We start from the raw sequence: 18,814 nt of genomic DNA, 5'->3' as shown, positions 1-18,814 counted from the left end.
TTTTTGCTGTAATCTGCAAAGTTGACTGTACATTTCTCTCTAGAGTATAAAGATACTGGGATTCTAAATGATGCATTCATAAGTCCGCCTTTGAACTTCTTGCAAAACTTAGATAACCCTCATCAACACTGTACTTTAATCTGGAGGTATAACTCAATTCAAGAATAGTTGCCTAGCATGTACAGAGTTATGGGTTCAATCTGTATTTCCAGAACAATAAATAAAGATTCCATAGTTGAAGTAGGTTTGGGACATTTTCTATCCTTCTGATTATTCTAGTCAAACTTAACATGTTATCACATGTCGTTTCTTTGAGCTCAGTCTGTATCCACGGGGACAGAAACAGTCCCATCCTTCAGCATTGGAGGCTCTTTGTTGGATCCCCTCCCACAGGCTCTGTCAGGTTGTTCCTGGGCAGTGAGAGGAGGGCAGACAGCTGGAGGGTAGCCTTGGGCCAGTGCCTATCCAGCCCCACCTGCTGGGAGGCAGGGGCTCTCATCCAGCCAGACTTGAGAAGCAGTACACAGCCTTGTCTTCTGCCCAGTGAAGCACAGCATGCGATGTCTGAAGAGGAGTGCCCCCGTCAGCAATAAGCACTCCTTTCTGCCTGTATTAATTTCACATTTTACAATTCTTGTGCCCATTACAAGGAGATACAGCTTATAACCAAATTATCTTTCTCATTTTAATAATGAGGCATAAAACCAGAAAGCATTGTTCTCTTTAAATACTACATAGAAGCTGACCAGTCTTGATTTGTTGTCTACCCAGTGTATTTTAAAACACAAGAAAAATTTCAGAACTAGACTTAACTGGCAAGAGTGTTTATGAATAATTAAGTCTAGCTAACTTGCTAGAAGGCTACATGATAGACCATTTATGTATTCCTGTAATCCATACAGTAGCAAGGAACCAACACTCGTGCCCCATGAGCTCTCAGTATAATGAACTTATAGAAAGGATCCTCGGTGGGAAGGGAGGAGCTGGTAACTTCTATCCTATACATCCAGCATGCCAATGGCACAATATGTTAGATTCAACTGAACTGGGAAATTCTCATCAAATAAATTTGTGGTTTAGTCATTACTTCCAGAAGGTTCACTAAATTAGAAACACTACAGCCTAATGACTCAATTTCATTTTAACGTCATTGCTCATATTCTCGATACACATAAATCATTCCCTATTGCATAACACTTTGGGTAGGCACACTCCTAGGGGCAATTGTGCTTCTAATTCTATACCATTGTTGCTTAGTGCTTTAAAATAGAGAAGTGGGAGCCTCTGCATGATTTCTGTAATTAATTTAAACAGCATTTTATAAAAGGCCATTTCAATAATGTGTTCTTATTGGAAAGGGAAAAAAAATTGACATTTCTTACTCGGAGGGATTTTTATTTTCCAGATTCCTAATTAGGATATTTCCACAATTGCAATTATGGAATTTTTCTTACATGGCTCCCCTCCCAGAATGCTCCAATTAAAGGAAGTGATGCCTAATGCAAAATGTCCTGTTGTGAAATCTTTGCTTAATCATAACCTTCCTCCACTTACATCAACCCCTCCACACATCCACCTGACACACCAGCAGTTCCCACCAGTCCTAATGCCAAAACAAAACTGGCGTCTGGCCATTTAGTTCACCTTGGTCCAAACTACCCTCCTTTCCCTGCGACGATTTCACGCGCTTGCTAATTGGTCTCCAGACCTATCTACAAAGGAGTGCTGGAAGAATATTGTATTTCCCCACTTTAAACCCCATGATCGGTTTCCTATCTAGAATAAAGCCAAACGCCTCGCCGGGGTATACACAGTGCTGCGTGCAGCCCCGACCCCCATACTTCTTCTCCCATTTCTCAGGTTGATAGTATCCTCATCCATAGCACTACTTAAATTCTTTTCCAATTTGGGGCCTTTGCACGTGTCTCTCTTCTGAGACCCTCTTCCTCCACATCTTCGTGCTTTGGCTTCTCCACAGAGTCCTTTCTTGATGCCATCTCTTGAAGCCACCTCCTTCTCCGAGTTATATCACGTACCCCTTCTTACATACCCCTTCTTTATCCCATGGCATGCCTCCTCGCTGGTAATTAACAAATTTAGCTTCTCGAAATCCTGCTTTTGTTATCCTAGGAGCACTGGAAATGCTGCTTAGAATTGAATCCCCAGTGCAAAGTCAGGTATGAGTGGTGGAGGCTGGCTTATTTGCAAAGAGGGAAGTAGTGAGTATCGAATGCCAACACTGAGTTTATACTGATTTTTCCTGGGTGAGATTAGCATTGAGCCTCCAAGAACTATATATCTTACCATGCTTTAGTTAGAAACTGTGCCTATTTCCTTTATTTTATGTAATTGAAGTTGATTTGTGAAAGCTACATTTCCTACTGGACTAGAATAATGTGAAGTGTCACTGCCTAACGGTATTTACCTTTTCTTCATTGCAGAAAACTTTGGCACTTACCATAACCTAACCTTTACATGTAATTCGGTTTCTACATGAAACTGGAATTCATCCAGAATGCTTGATAAAACTATTGAGATGCTTTTTGTGTATTAGTAACTGCTGTCTGTCTACCATTACTGTGAGCCCCAAAGAGTTCTTTCTCCTTCTTTGGGGAATGAGAATGGGTTGGACCAAGGTAGTACCAGCAGCTAGAGGCCCAATTTGGATTTAGGATTGTAATGTCAGGAATTTCTGTTAGATCGTGTGTGTGTGTGTGAGGGGGGGGAGGGAGGGAGAAGGGGGGTTGAAGTGTGTGGATCAAGGTTGTGCTCTAGAAATTGAGTGGACCATGGCATCAAGTCTGAATGCCAACAGAGAGATGGTGCCCGTTAGGAAGGCATTGACATCCCAGGTAACAACTGCTTGTCCATTTACCCTCCTGCAGTTACTACCTACAATTATCCTCATATGACTCTGGGAACTGCAGCCTCTGCTGTCTTGAAAACTCTACTGTTGCATATTTCGCTTGAACATTCAGCATTTACTATCTTATCGATATAATTTAATTTTCGTTAACTAGCATATGAGTAATTGACTTCAAGTAAAGATACCCGTTTCCATGGTGAAGTTTCAATATGATATTTATAGAGAAGAATCTTGCTATCTTCTCAATACTGAAGTAACGTCTACTGTAATTACCTACTGCAGTAAGAATAAGCACCAAGTGACTTATGAATAATAAACCTTTTAAGAGCATGTCACTGAAGTTCACCTTAGAAAGGTGCCTGAGCACTCAGTTCTCTCTGTCATTGTCTACATACATGAAAATATATGCTATGCTGGATCCAAATTCAATGAGTTCCAAACAGTATGGCTTTGAATGTGGATACAACCTTTAAGATACAGTTATGTGAAATAGGATGGCTTTTGACCTCTCTTTTCTGCTGTCTTGAAATGACAGAGTACGCTTCCTGATGGGTGGTCGGCATGGAGAATTTAAATTCCTGCCTCCCTCTGGCTATGCCCCTTGCTATGAAGCCCTACTGCCAAAGGAGAAAATGAGATTGGAGCCTGTCAAAGAATATAAACGTGATGCAGATGGTGTCAGGGATCTGTTGGGTACCACTCAGTTCCTCTCCCAAGCCTCTTTCATCCCTTGTCCCATAGACACCAGTCAGGTAAGTCCAAATTACAAATGACAGGCAATCTCAGTGAACATACTGAGGGTGTGCCCCCCACCTAAGGCACTGTACTGAAGAGTGCAGATAAATAGCCAATATTCTTGGAAAATTCATATCCAAGTTGAATATATAAGAAACAAATAAGTTATTTTTTTAAAGGTCAAATGAATGCATGTCCTTTAGGGTGGGATGTTTATAAGAGTCTGTGAGAACAGATGGGATTCCATCTGGACCTTTACAAAGCTCAAGCGGAAAGGGGCAGTGGGCAGTGGGATAACAGCACAGGAGGAGGGGACATAACAGCAATGGGATGAATAAGGGCTTGGAGTAGAAACACAGAGTCGGGACAGGTACCAATGTCAGGTCTCACACGGATGGACAGTTGTGAGAAGAACATGGAGATAGCAAGTTGGAAATAGAGAGGAAATGACATGGACCCATACATGGAGAATGGGTACTTTCCACATTCCTGTGGTAGGATAGAGCTTGCAGAAGCTTTCAGAGACTTCATCCACCAGAGCCATCTCTGTTAATGTGTGCATGTTTTTGAATGTGCAGGAGTACTTTGGTGGGAAAAACGTGTGTGTGTGTGTGTGTGTGTGTGTGTGTACATGTGTGCGTGTATGTGTGTCTGTGTGTATGTACGCATGCATGGAGGCCAGAAGAACGTCATACTTAGGAAAGTCATCTCTCTTCTTTGAGTCAGAGTCTCTCATTGACCTGAAGCTCATCCTTTAGGCTAGATTTGCTGACCAAGGAACCCCGTGGATCCCTATCGGTGCTGGGATTAAATGAATATGGAACCCTGGCATTTTTAATAGATTTGGGGATCGATTTCCAGCCCTTGTTTTGGCTTTACCAACAGATCCATCTCCTCAACTCCACGAAAGCTTTATAAATCACTATTCTAGATGCTGTAGAGCAGTGGTTCTCAATTTTCCTAATGCTGTGACCCTTTCATACAGTTCCTCATGTATGGTGATCCCCAACCACCATAAAATTATCTTCATCACTGCTTTATAACTGTAATTTGCTATGAATTGTAATGTAAGTATTTGATAGGAAGGATATATGATATGCAGCCCCTGGGAAAGGGTTATTCAACCCCTGAAAGAGGTCGAGACCCATAGTTTGAGAACAACTGCTATAAAAGTTAATGAAAAAGACCTTACTTATAAAGTACTTAGAGCTACCAGTGTATATGAATAATTGGTCCTTTCACGTATGTTTCTAGTGCACATTTCCATAACAGTCATATGACCCTATTACGTTTAGCTTTCAGGTCCTCTGATTGATCTTATACTCTCTATGCATCCAAGGCTGGCTTAACGCTTAGCAGTCTCCAGCCCCAGCTTCCCATGTTCTGGAATTGCATCCATACATCGTCATACCCAACTTATTCATGCATGAATGGTGAATCTGTTTCTCCCCTCCTGTAGTCAGTCATTTTAATTCCCTATAAAATGGAAAACTGCATTTCTCTGCTCCTTCCAAAGCATAACTCAACCTCTGAGGTGCAGAGAAGAGCTTTGCTAGGAATCTGAGGAGCTTGTGAGTTTCGGAAAATCCCAGAAACCAGAGAGTCTGGTTACTGTGTGTTCTGGGTGTAACAGAAAGCAATGACATCTTGAAATTTGCATGCAAAAGGATAGGACTAGAAAAAAAAATCCTGAGTGAGGTAACCCAGACTCAGAAAGATGAACATGGTATGTATGTGTATATTCATTCATAAGTGGATGCTAGCTATAAAGCAAAAGATATTGAGCCTATAGTTCATGATTCTAGAGAAGCTAAGTAACAAGGTGAACTTTAAGAAAAACATACATAAGTCCACCTGGAAAGGGGAAATAGACAAAATTGCCTGACAAAATTGGGAGCATGGGGGTAGGGGGATTAGGGAGGGTGGAAGGGAAAGACTAGGGGAGAAGGGGAGGGGGAAGAGAACATGAGGGAATGGGATAGTCAAGATGGAGGAAGGACAGAGATGAGAGCAAAGAAAGAGATAATTTTGTTTGAGGGAGCCATTATGGGACTAGCAAGAAACCTGACACTAGAGAAATTCCCAGGAATTTATAAGTATGATCCCAGTTAAGACCCTAATCAATAGAGGAGAGGCTGCCCAAACTGGCCTTGTTCTGTAGTCAGACTGGTAAATATCTTACATATCACCATAGAAGCTTCATCTAGCAACTGATAGAAACAGAGGCAGAGACCTGCATCGGAGCACTGGACTGAGCTCTCAAAGTCCAGTTGAAGGTGGGAGGAGTGATAATATGGGCAAAGAGGTCAAGACCATGATGGGTTCACCCATTGAAACAGTTTACCTGAGCTAATGGGAGCTCACCAACTCCAGCTGGACTGGGAAGGAACAAGCATAGGACTAAACTAGTCCCTCTGAATGTGGGTGACAGTTACATGGATGGGGCAGACTGCAGAGCCACTGGCAGTGGCACCAGAATTTATCCTTACTTCTTGTACTGGATTTTTGGGAACCTATTCTCTTTGGATGGATACCTTGCTCAGCCTAGATATAATAAGGAGGGCCTTGGACCTTCCCCCCAAAGCAGTGTGCCTTACCATCTCTGAGGAGTGGATGGGAATGGGGGGGGCGGTAGGTGGAGAGAATAGGAGGAGGGGAGGGTGTGGGAACTAAGATTGGTATGTAAAATGAAAAAAAAGATAGTTTGTTTTCTTCTTAAAAAAAAGAAAACCACTATACAAACAACTAAAAAAAGGAAAGGAAAGAAGGAAGGGAGGGAGGGAGGGACGGAGGGAGGGAGGGGGAGGGGAGAAGAGAGAAGAGGAGAGGAAAGAAGAGAAAGAACTTGCCCTTTACCCTCCTGAGTTCTCTAACTAGGGATGTACAAATTAAACTTTGACTAATAGCTTAGCAAGAGAAAAAAGTATATTTTAATTAGTGAAGCATTAAGAAAGAAGATCAGCTCAGAGAGGAAACAATAAACAGGTCCTTAGAAGATGGGAGACATGGTTGTTGTTTTTTTTGACAGTGTCTATCTGGGTATGGTGCTGACATGTCTCTGGTGCCAATGGTCAGTCTTCCCTAGGAAGAAATGGTTGAATTCTTCAGGAGAGTTTTTCATTTAGAAGAATATGGGAACAGAATACATTCTGTTCAGCAGCAGCTGTTTCCCAGATATCTTCATCTTTAAAATTACACTTATTCCACAGTAACATATTCTGATATTCTGTACTCCTTCACAGATAGGAAGCTGAAGGGACAGAAAGAGAAATGCCTTTTCTGAGCACAGAGTTGTTTGTGCCAGTGCAGATGACAGAGGCCAGCAACCCTCTGGGCTGGCTGCCCCTGCTAACCTGTCAGGGACGCAAAATTAATAAGACTAGACTTCCTGGAAGAAGCTGGGTAAAACAGAGTTCAAACAAATGAGAGGAAAATCCAACAATAAGAAGAGTTCTCTAAACATGGGTGCAATGATGAGCATTGATTATTGTCTTGGCAGCATCCAGCCAGAAGACACGCTTCCAGGCACTCTGATGAGGGATATTGTCTGTTAGCCATGGTGGATTATCTTGAATAGGTTGAGGTGGGAAAAACCATTCTAAAGAGGGTAGTACCATTCCCTGGGCCGTATAAAGGGTAAGCCAACTGAGCAGCATAAGCATTCTTCTCTCTCTCTCTCTCTCTCTCTCTCTCTCTCTCTCTCTCTCTCTCTCTCTCTCTCTCTCTGTCTCTCTCTCTGTCTCTCTCTCTCTCTGTCTCTCTCTCTGTCTCTCTCTCTCTGTCTCTCTCTCTGTCTCTGTCTCTCTCTCTCTCTGTCTCTCCTGACTGTGGCTGCCACATGGCCAGGCACCTCCTCCAGCTCTTTCTTTCCTGCAGTGATGGATTACACCCTTGCCCACCATGATGTTCTGTAACTGAAAGCCAAAATAAACTCACTCTCCCCTTAAGTTGCTTTTTGTCAGTGTTTTTAATCACAGCACCCAGAAAAATAGATAATGCAGAATTAAAGATTTGGAAATGAAAGAGGTGTATATGCAAGTCCTGGAGCTTTGATGTCTAGACCTGAAACTGAATTTTTCAGGACTCTGTAAAAAAAGGCAATGCTTCTAGCCAATAAGAAAATTCTCTTTAAAGAGATGTATTTTATTACTGTGAATTCTTTGAAGAGATGTGGTTCATTACCATGAATACCTTGTAATATTTTAGAATCTATCATTCTGTGAAATTATTGTCAAAAGAGAAATATAAGATACCCAAAGTCCTCCCTAGGGAACATTAAGAAATACTTTGTAGGTTAAGAATTATCAACTCCATCATTTAATGCTTATCCCAACCATATTCTTTCCTGGTTACATCCCCAGCCCCTCACTGAGTGCTAGGAGATAGGACGCATTGCCCTAGAGCCAACCTGACACTCCCAAGCAGCAATTGTCAATCCCATGCTGCTTTGCCCCAAGTTACCAGTTGAAACCACTAAGATTGTGATGCACACTTATTTGTGGAGGTTATTTTCTCCAGCAAGTGTATCTCTCCCTTTCTCTGAAGCATTTTAGTTCCTGAAGCCTGAAAATCCATCTTAGGGCTATGATCAATGATCGGACATCTAGTTGGTACAGACGGCATTTAGTGAGCCAACAAAAGCCATGTGCAGTTAGGACTTGTCTGCTGGTAACCTCTCCTATTGTGTTCTTCATCAAAAACACCGTGCCACTTACCTAAATGACCTTTTCAGAATTTCATTACAATGGTTTTTGAAATGTTTGTAAACTTTTGTTAATCCTTGGGAATTGTATTGAGTGTATATATTTTTCTATAATATATTTTCTCTGTGAGCTCCATCTACCCACCTCAGCAACTGAAATTCTTTCTGATGGTGGATTTTTAGTAATAGAAACCCTAGTTATTATACCAGAGCTGGGGTTAGAGAGCTAAGCACACTGGCTGTCCTGAGCTGGACAGCTGGGTCCTAGTGCCTGCTAACCGCTGCCAAGCAAGTGTAGGTCCACAGCTAGCATCTTCCAGGAACCAAAGTAGAGAGAGTCTGCTTTTAATTTGGGTCCCTCATTCCTTAGGCACTGTCAAGCTACAGATGTGGAAATAATAATGACAACAATTTAAAGGAAATCAGAAATAGAAAGTGGGCCCTGTTTGTGGTCTCCGTGGGGAAATGGGAACAAAATCCAGGAAAGCAGAGACACTCCCTAGATGTGACCAGCTTACCAAGAAAGGGAGCGAGGGTATTAAATGATAAGTGCTTGAATGGTGTGGAGTGTGTAAGTGTGTGTGTGTGTGTGTGTGTGTGTGTGTGTGTGTGTGTGTGTGTACTCCTGGGCTACAGGGCACACAGAGATCAGAGAACGGCTTTCTTGAGTTGATTCTCTCATTCCACTCTGGGATGGGGATGAGATCAAATTCAGGTTTGGGTATTGGAGAGTTCTGATAGCGTTCAGGTTGGACATGTGGAGGCATAGAACTAAAACAGTGGAATAATTTGAGAAGTTTGGAGGAACTTCTCCAAAGTTTGAGAAGTTTGGAGCTCAGGTCAAGAGCAGAGCAGCCCCTCTGCCTCGTTTGCAATGAATTCAGCCCGGGGGCATCTGAGACTTTAATCCAGTTCATGTCTGTAGTTCTGGCTTTTCTCTTGCTCCTTTTTCTGCAGGTTGTTTTGCCACTTCACCTAGAGAAGATCCGAGACAGGCTGGCTGAAAATATCCACGAGCTTTGGGGAATGAATAAAATCGAACTTGGCTGGACTTTTGGCAAAGTATGTGCTTCCGTGGCCAGACCCAGTGGAGTGGGTGGTACTCGGAGGAAGGGTTCCTTGAACATGTCACTGAGGATGGGAATCGGTGAAGCAAAAAGCTCCTCTTCCTACAACCTTCCTGCCTAACCGTTGCAATTAGTAGCAGCCTGTTCTCCAGTCAGTCAGCACTGAAGAGACCAGCTCTTCACAGGCACAGCTGGGAACCCACCTCCCAGCTCACCTCCTAACTCTGGTTTCACACACACACACACACACACACACACACACACACACACACACACCTCACATTTCTCCCTCTTCCCTTCAGAAAAAGCGGTCTGCTCTGTGTGGGTGGTGGGAGCGGGCTGATTCATTGTTTTGAATCTGAAGTTGTTTAACGTGGCTTTCAGACGGATGGCTAAGATTAATGGAGACCAGAGGGGGTTAGGGAGTCCCTTGCACTAGAAGGCATTTTTCAGGGAGAATGTAAATTGACTTTGCTCTGTGATTTGTCTGAGGTCACTCTGGAAGCAGGAGGATAGGTGAGTTTTACAGCTTCCTGTGACCCGGACATTTTCTAGTCATACATACTCCTGTTAGTTACCGAAAAGGTCCCTGCACTCTAACCGTGTGTGTGTCCATAGCTGCTGCAAAAGTGTCCTCATGAGTGATCTCCTCTCCACAGTATGTTCTTGAAGTCTCTCCTTCAGAGAATGCAACACAATTAGACTTTTCAACTGCATTCATTCTTGCAAATATTTTATCACCCTTCCTACTTCATTAGACTGTTGATTTCCCGGGGTGGAGCTATCTGACCTCATTAGTAAGCTCATAAAATCTCGATTAGTACGTTCAAGCATTTATGAAACGACAGTGAATAAAGGAGCGAGTGGATGCTTGGGTCCATGCTGTTCAGTGCAGCAGTCAATTATGGCTGCCGAACAGTTGAAAGGTCTCTAGTCAGGATTGTGATGTGCTGTGTGGTGGATCTAAAACTCACATGGGATTTTCGTTTGTTTGAGATAGCAGCTCTAGCTGTCCTGAGACTTCTATAGACCTGGCTGGCCTTGTACTCCGAGATCCACCTGCCTCTACCTACTGAAAACTGAGATTAAAGGCATGTGTCACTGTGCCCGGCTTCGCACTGTATTTTTAAGACTAGTTTTACACTATTTTATTCTTATAAAAATATACTATATGGGGCTGGAGAGATGGCTCAGTGGTTGAGAGCATTGCCTGCTCTTCCAAAGGTCCTGAGTTCAATTCCCAGCAACCACATGGTGGCTCACAACCATCTGCAATGGGGTCTGGTGCCCTCTTCTGGCCTGCAGGCATACACACAGACAGAATATTGTATACATAATAAATAAATAAATATTTAAAAAAAATATACTATATGTATAGAGCTAAATAAAATACATTGTTAAAGTTAATTTGATCTAGTTATTTTGTTTTTCTAACATGGCCATTAAAATTTTTGAGATTACACATGTGGTCCATACCCATAGTCCTTTTGTGATTATGTGTGTTGTCCATATCTGTAGTCATGTTCGGAAGCCTGCTGTCCTCCAGTAACATTTTGGTGACATAAATTTTAACAAAAGCACAGCTACAACTTACAAAATTACTTTCTTGGAAAAGCATGTTCTAAACAGAGACACCTGTGTAGAAATAAGTACACAGAGTTCAAGCCATTGACAGCTTGAGAACCGTGTACAGCCATTCCTGAGAGAGGCACACACGTTCACTTATCAGCAAGTCGCTGTCTTTGTCTGACTGGTATGCGTGGCCTTGGGCCCTCGAACGATGTTCATTTCTTTCTTCAGTACAGAGCCAGCTGTCAAAACTTAAATTCTCTTCCTTCTCATGTTGTCACCTAGATACGGGATGACAACAAAAGACAACACCCCTGCCTTGTAGAGTTTTCAAAGCTCCCTGAAACTGAGAAGAACTACAACCTGCAAATGTCAACGGAAACCTTGAAGTGAGTGTTTAATTGAATGTGGACTACACAGTGAGGGGGGCGATTTGATGCATTGTCTCTAAACTGCAAAGGTGTGTCCCCCTTGTCAGCAAACATGACACACTGATAAATCGCAGGCAGTGGTGATTCTTCATGTCACAGAGCCTAGCATGGTGAGGAGCTGACCCACAATACTATTTAGTATATGTATTTCTCCAGAGACTATTTTGCCATTTGCTGTTTTCTAGAAATAGTGTGGGGATATAGGATGCAGCCCAGGAAGGGCAGGGGGAAGGAGAGAAATAGAATCAAAGGACCAAATGTCATTTGTCATTGATATTAAATCAAGTCTTTTTAAAAGGTATTTTTAAAAATGAAAGAAAATTATGGTTTGATTACTAAAATAAAATTCTTATTGATTTTTTAATTGTGCCATGAATCCCATTCACAATCCTAAAAAAAAAAAAAACCTAGATATCCTAATCCACATTGGTACCTCCAATTTTTAATTCACTTTGTGTTTGTTATCTATTGTTTCTTTGTATTTCCCTGCTCTCTGTCAGTGCAGAACAGTCTAACATTGGCTTGTTGACATAACGAAGATGCGAACTGCTTTGTCTCATAGGCTCATTTATCCACCATCTTTAATTCCAAAGAGTTTTAAGCATCTTGGTACATCGAGTATAGCTCAAGGTGCTATACTGACCTCGCTTAGCAAATATTTACTGGCCTGAAGAGTTGATGTTAGAATCCTGTCTGTTCCATGAAATCGAGTGCTTGATATAATTCAAAGTGAATTTATAAACTAGAAAATGTCTCCATGTGGGGCAATTAACAAGCTTCTCTTTCATGTTCTTATGCCTGCTATCATCTAAATCAGAAGTTGGCACATTATGGCCTGTGGGATAAACAAACCAGCCACCTGTTTCTGTAAATATATTTTCATTGCAATAAAGCTGGGCTCGTTTTTTTGCATTTTATTGGTGGCTACTTTTATTCTGTATTGGCAGAGTTGGGTAGTTGTATATACACAAAGCCTTGCTGTCTGTCCCTTTGCAGAAAATGTTGGCCAACTTCTGGTCTAAATGAATTTCTTCTGTCCACTTAACCAGCTCAGACATGGGTTAGAGCTCATGCAGTTAACGCCAATCTCTTCCTTGTGTTACATCACAGAACCCTGCTGGCCCTGGGGTGCCACATTGCTCACGTTAACCCGGCTGCTGAAGAGGATCTCAAGAGAGTCAAACTGCCCAAAAAGTAAGTGAATTTTCTAATGATTCAAGCTGAGTGTAAAAGATGAGAGGGTGGAGGCCTGTGTACAAAGGCAGGGGGCAGATCATATACCTGGTAGCATCTTAGAATATTAGCATCTTAGAATATTCTCCCAGTTACTTAGATGGCACTGGGACCCTCAGGAGAAGCATACTGTAAGGAAACATTTCAAGATCCCCTCTCTGTTTGTTCCTTCTGCCCATAATAATACTATGCTTAATTTTAAGCTAGGAGGTCTACCGACCTCAAATTAGCGCATTCTCTTTAGTCAATAGGAAAGGCAGTTGGCAAGAGCTTGGAAATGGTTCCTAGTCACTGCAGATATTCACTCCATGCCTCTGGCACTGTGCAAACATCTAAGTCCTTCATGGAAGTGGGAATCTGTACCAAGATTCCATTCGCCTCTGTGTGTCTGCATGTCCTACTATCTTCCCACCTCTACACTCAGACAAAGTCACACATTCAGGTACCTGCTCACTGGTACATCTGCTGGCTCATTCACTGTTTCATTCTCTTGCTCCTCAGTGCCAGCCCTGGGTACACACACAGTAAAACACAAGTGTTGTGATAGAACCCAAAACAGTGCCAGCCTTAATCAAATGCTCGCCATCCCCATCCTTCTTCAACTCCCACACTGATGAGTCACTCTTCCACATAGCACCTAGCATCAAGGAAATCACATCTAAGAGATGGAGAGACACATTCCTAGCTGAGGTTGCTAGAACTGGGATATATTGATGTGTGTTGAGTCTGCCAGAAGGAGTTGTCCTGAGATGGTAGAGACAGGGCCATTTCCTATGACTATAACAGATTCTGTATCTTGTACTATCCAGCGTGTTCTATACAGAATGGGCTTCATTCAGACTATCATGTTCCAGTTCTTGCTCTAGCCTGGGCAGTCCATAGTCCTAAATCCCTTCAGCATCTATGGACTGATATTCCCACATGGATGTAATTAGCTGCTCTGGGGATAGTTACCCTATTCGTAGTGTACCCAACCTCCCCCTTACATGATACACCTACCTGAGTTGTAGTAAGATCTTTCACATTTGCTTGCTATGTGTCAATTATAGGCACTTGAGGCCGTGACTCCTGAACTGGAGAGCCAACTGCAAAAGTCACTTCAAGCTCACAAATTTTCGGCTGTCCTGGCTTTTTATCTTAACTTCAAGAACAAAAGTTGAGCTTTGTAAGAATGAGTAGCCATTCTGTGCTGTTTTATAAGAAAGCCTTTGGCTCAGCTTTTATCCTTGCCAATCTGGTTTTAACATTTTGTCTTCTGAAGTAGAGTGGAAGGGTTTCTGCTGATGTTGCAACAGGCTGAATGCACCTATCATTTGCAGGACCCATAAATAGTTTCCTTAGATATAAAAATGAATTTGATTAACTCTGTTTTCTTGTGTTATACTTTGAAGTCTATGAGAATATATTAGTTATAAGGCGGTACAATAGCAACTTCATCTGTGAACATAAAATAGAATTTGCTTTATCTACCAACCAAAGAGGGGAGATTTTATTTGTGCCCTCATTTGCTCACTGAGTATGTGTGTGTATTGTATGTACATTTGATCTTAGTAAAATAAAATAAAACTGGTTAATACAGAGCTTCATTGCTGTTTACAGTACTGAGAGTAAGAACTATGAGTGTTCAGTCATAGATGGGCTGGCTGTATCAACCCCATACCAAAGGTTCGGGGAACATCCCAGAAAAGGGTACAGGAAGAGCTAGAGGGTGGGAAGACATGCTGTGAAATTCTGTTCTGTGGACATTACATGGTTGTTGCACACATAAACTCAGAGCAGCTGTGGTTATCTGCAGAAGACAGATATGGTGATCTATCAACAGAACTTCACAAGATCAACAGTAAAAAGAATGTCAACAAGAGGTGGGAGGAGTTCCAGAGACACTAACTTCCACCCAGGAACCATTGGCAGCTGATGGCTGCCTGCTAGGGATGGAGAGTCAATTTTCTTTCAGTGGGGGCTACTGGCAGGTTACCCATGCTTCACTGCATAAGCCCACACCTTTGCAGATATGGGAATTTCTAACTGGACTCAATGCATTATTTTTTTAAAAGGCATTTAACTTGAAGTGAGTTATGTTAGAGGAAGCATGGGGGCAATTGGAAGAGGTAATAGGGTATTGATAGAGATACGTTATACATATATGTAATCTTCAGGGGATAAATTTGTAAAAATCTAGAAAAAGAGAATCTTGTGTAGTCATTCAAAATGTTTATACTTTTGCATTCACTTGTAGCTATATGATGTCCAATGGGTACAAGCCAGCTCCTTTGGATTTATCTGATGTTAAGCTGTTACCACCTCAAGAAATTTTAGTGGATAAGCTTGCCGAGAATGCACACAATGTTTGGGCAAAGGACAGAATAAAACAAGGATGGACCTATGGCATTCAACAGGTGAGGAGTGCTGGGTCAAGCATGCTAGAGAAGTAGATGTGGTCATCTATCAAAATGTCATTCTGCCGTGAAGCATGTGAGATTGGAATATGGGCACTGCTCTTGCCCTCTATCCCTCACACTGTGCTTTGTTTATTATTGATGGAACCATGGACTAGCGAAATTTGTAACTGTCACATTGACATTGACTACAGGCATCATTTCAATGTTGCAGAAGTGGATAAAGTTTATCTTTCCTGTAGTTAGAGATCCGCCGATAAAGTGCACACACGGGGCAATGTATTTTATCCCACCCTCTGTTTTTACCATAGAGTCAAGATTTCATGATACCCTCCAAGGCCAGGGTTTGGAACAATCAATACCCTGGGCCAGTAGTATTTCTGGGATAAGATATGAGAACGAATCAACATCATGGGTCAGCAGTAGTTCTGAGATGGCCCCCAAAATAGCTACCACTGAAATCAATTCAAGGGGGAAATAGACCAGAAAAGGAATGAACCAATTTGCCCAGAAGCCCCCATACACACACACACACACACACACACACACACACACACACACACACACACTTTGGGCCATTGAGCTAAGGATCCTTGGGCAAAACTGGAACTTCTGGCTTGATTTTGAAGCAACCTAACTGCAAAGTTAGGTGTGTGTGACTTTGTAATGAGGAATCCAGCAGAGTTAGCATCAGGATTCATTGCAAGCCATTTGATCCAGCCCTTTCCCTAAACTATTTCCCCCATCTTACTAATCACTAAGGGTTATTATTCAGAAAGTTCACATGAGTTAGCTCATACCTCGGCCTCTGTGTTGATTTTTTATCACTAAGACAAAATACCCAACAGAAGCAACGTAGAGAGAAAGAGGGGTAAAGGAGTTGGCTCATGGCCTCAGTTTACAGTCTATCATGGTCGAAGTACATGGCCACGGTAGCTTGGATGGGGCAGCAGGATCTTATAGCACGTGTTGTTTGGTATCTTCTGGATCAGGCTACAAAAGAAGATGGGGCCATAACCTTTAAATACTTGCCTACCAGTGTCTCTCTTGGACCATCCCAGCCTCATCTCTTCATAAGGCTCCCAAAACAACACCACAAGCTGGAGACCAGATGTTCAAATGCACGAGGCTTTGGGGGATATTTAAGTTTTAGTTTCAAACTAGGAAATCTCCCAAACTTACTTCCGGGAAATCTGGAAGGCAAGAGGAATTCAGCTATTAAAACATGGAGGCCTGGGGATGAGGAGGTTTGGACAGGGTACCATGCAACTTAGTTTGATCAGCTTTTCCTGCAATTGTCATTTCTTTACTCTCATAGTCTCGCCTAAGGAACTGGGGACCACTCCACTGCATGATGGACCTTTTGTGATAGGATGGATCCACTTTGCCTCTGCCTCTCTTCCAGTGTCTGTCTGATGACTTAAGATGCTGATGTGTTGGGGAGCAGGGGTTGACAGTTAAATGGGGCATGAGTTTCCGTAAGGGAATAGCTACACCTTTCCCATCTGCCTTACCTTGGGAACGGAGGGTGCTAACCAGTTTCATGACACTTCATTTTATTTGCTGGCTGGCATTATTAAAGTGTTGTTTTTAATGCTAGCTTTGAGCATTAGTAAGATTTCTCCTTTTACACTCATTTAATCCTGAAGATAAGTGGCAACTACGCACACTGCTAAATCTCAAGCCACATGGGGAAATGTAATCGACGAGTGTGAGCCAGCTGAGAAGTCAGGAGTATGTGAGTAGGATGGGCTGCTTCTGAAACTGAAATATGTTTTCTTGGCACCTTCCCTTTGGCTTCATATAGGATTTGAAGAACAAAAGAAATCCCCGTCTGGTGCCATATGTATTACTGGATGAGCGCACCAAGAAATCAAATAGGGACAGCCTGCGGGAAGCTATACGGACGTTTGTTGGTTATGGATATAACATCGAGCCATCGGACCAAGAACTAGGTAACGAGCTGTAATCACTCATTCTTGCAGTAGTTTACTAAGTTCCCTTATAAGGAAATGTTATCTTTAAATAGGGCTAATTTACACTATTGTAAATGGTACAGTTCTTAAAATGTGATATTTTATTCTCACAGAACTTCATACATGAACATAATGTGTTTTCACTATATTTCACCATGCTCCTCCTCCTAACTCTACATCAGCTCTCATCCTCCCTCCTTCCGACTTTATGTCCTTTTTTGTTTTCTAGCACACTAAGTTCACTTTGTGCTGCCTAGTGGTCTATTTTAGAAGTGGTATTTTGATTTCTGTGAAGCATTATCCCATTGATAGATTTATTAAGCGAAAATGCATACAATGTATTCTGATCCTGATTTTCCCTCCCTTATCTCCTCCCAGCTCCTTACATCCAACTCCACAGCTTCACCTTCTTTCTCTCTCCCTTTAGGGAAAAAAACAGGCAAAAATAAAAACAATTAAAAATAAAACAGTAAAAAATCCAAGCGACACACACACACAAAAAAAAATCCATAAAACACAAAATTGGAAACCATATTATACAAGCAAAAGACCAGTAAGATTTTTTTAATGCCCAAGCAAAATAACATGAAGCAAAAAATATCTTGGAAACACCATTAGGTTTGTTTTGTGTCCACCACCTACTGCTGGATATGCAGCCTTCCCTTCATCGTGGTTTATATACCCAGTGAGACTCCATTGGAAAAGACCTAAGTTTTCCTTTGCTAGTGATTACCTATTGGAGGCAGCCTCTTGGTTAGGCATGGGAGCTCCTGTCCAATTCCCCCTCTTAGTGCTGGGACCCCATCTGGATTGAACCTGTGCACACCTCATGACAGATATCTTTACAATGTGCATTTCTGTGACCCAGCCCTAGGGCAAATAAATTTTCTATAAGGTAGCTAAGCTTTTCAGGATACCCGGTTACAGACCAAATCACATTTATTTTCTCTCATCCTCCAAAACTTGAATGCCAGATTATTTAGAGGTCGTGAAATGACTGTTTCCAGTTAAATTTTATTACTGTCAAAATCACCAGTTTATTCTGCAAGTACCAAAGGCCACAGTGGTTCATGAGATGGAATCGGTCCTGGATTCAGAGCTTTTATCCTGCTTACTGTGATGCCAAAAAAGAGATTGAACCTCTCTGACCCTTGGTTTTTCTATTCTGACCTTATAAGGTTATTATGAAGAAATCACCGTGAGGTCAATATTCAGTAAACGGTGGTCATGTTGTTGTTGTAATGTGCTAATAATGATGGGTGTCATGGTGTAAACAAAATGCCTTATTGCACAGTGGGAGATCTATGACCATCTTCATCGATGGTTTCAAGTTCTTTGAGGAATGCATAATTATTAAAAGTCTGTGACCGCTCTTTCCCTCCTCCTTATCTTCTGCTTCTCACAGTAGCTGACCCCACTGTTGAGAAGGTCAGCATAGACAAGATTCGATTTTTCCGGGTAGAGCGGTCATATGCAGTAAAGTCTGGAAAGTGGTACTTTGAATTTGAAGTGGTAACCGGAGGAGATATGCGTGTCGGCTGGGCCAGGCCAGGCTGTCGTCCTGACATTGAACTGGGGGCTGATGACCAAGCCTTTGTGTTTGAAGGCAGCAGGGTGAGTCCACTCAGTAGCCACCCTCCATTACTACAAATTTACTTTTCCAGAGTTTTCCTTGGAGGCTGGAATTACTGGGAGTCTGGGTCTTAGGCTTCAGAGAAAATAGCTACCACCATTGGATAATAGTCATTGAATAAATATTTCGTGGTGATTGCTTCTTTGTTTTTGATTCCGGAAAAGGGGAAGACGATATCCCGCATCCTTTTAGTAATCATTCCCACT

The 18,814-nt window shown here is 42.1% G+C and overlaps 1 protein-coding gene across 1 annotated transcript in view; it reads left to right on the top strand.

Annotated features, from left to right (window-relative positions):
- Positions 1-18,814, top strand: part of Ryr3 (ryanodine receptor 3) — a 524,632-nt gene that overhangs the window by 296,546 nt on the left and 209,272 nt on the right. Inside the window, exons 20-26 of the mRNA XM_075961717.1 lie at positions 3,402-3,618; positions 9,261-9,365; positions 11,225-11,328; positions 12,481-12,564; positions 14,840-14,999; positions 16,807-16,954; positions 18,381-18,589. Coding sequence (XP_075817832.1) covers positions 3,402-3,618; positions 9,261-9,365; positions 11,225-11,328; positions 12,481-12,564; positions 14,840-14,999; positions 16,807-16,954; positions 18,381-18,589 — 1,027 coding nt within the window. The remainder of the gene's footprint in view (positions 1-3,401; positions 3,619-9,260; positions 9,366-11,224; positions 11,329-12,480; positions 12,565-14,839; positions 15,000-16,806; positions 16,955-18,380; positions 18,590-18,814) is intronic.

The sequence above is a fragment of the Microtus pennsylvanicus genome, chromosome 2 (assembly GCF_037038515.1).
Source record: "Microtus pennsylvanicus isolate mMicPen1 chromosome 2, mMicPen1.hap1, whole genome shotgun sequence".
NCBI classification, from domain to species: Eukaryota; Metazoa; Chordata; class Mammalia; order Rodentia; family Cricetidae; genus Microtus; species Microtus pennsylvanicus.
Note: the sequence above shows the minus strand (reverse complement) of the source record. Positions and strands in the feature narration are given on the sequence as shown.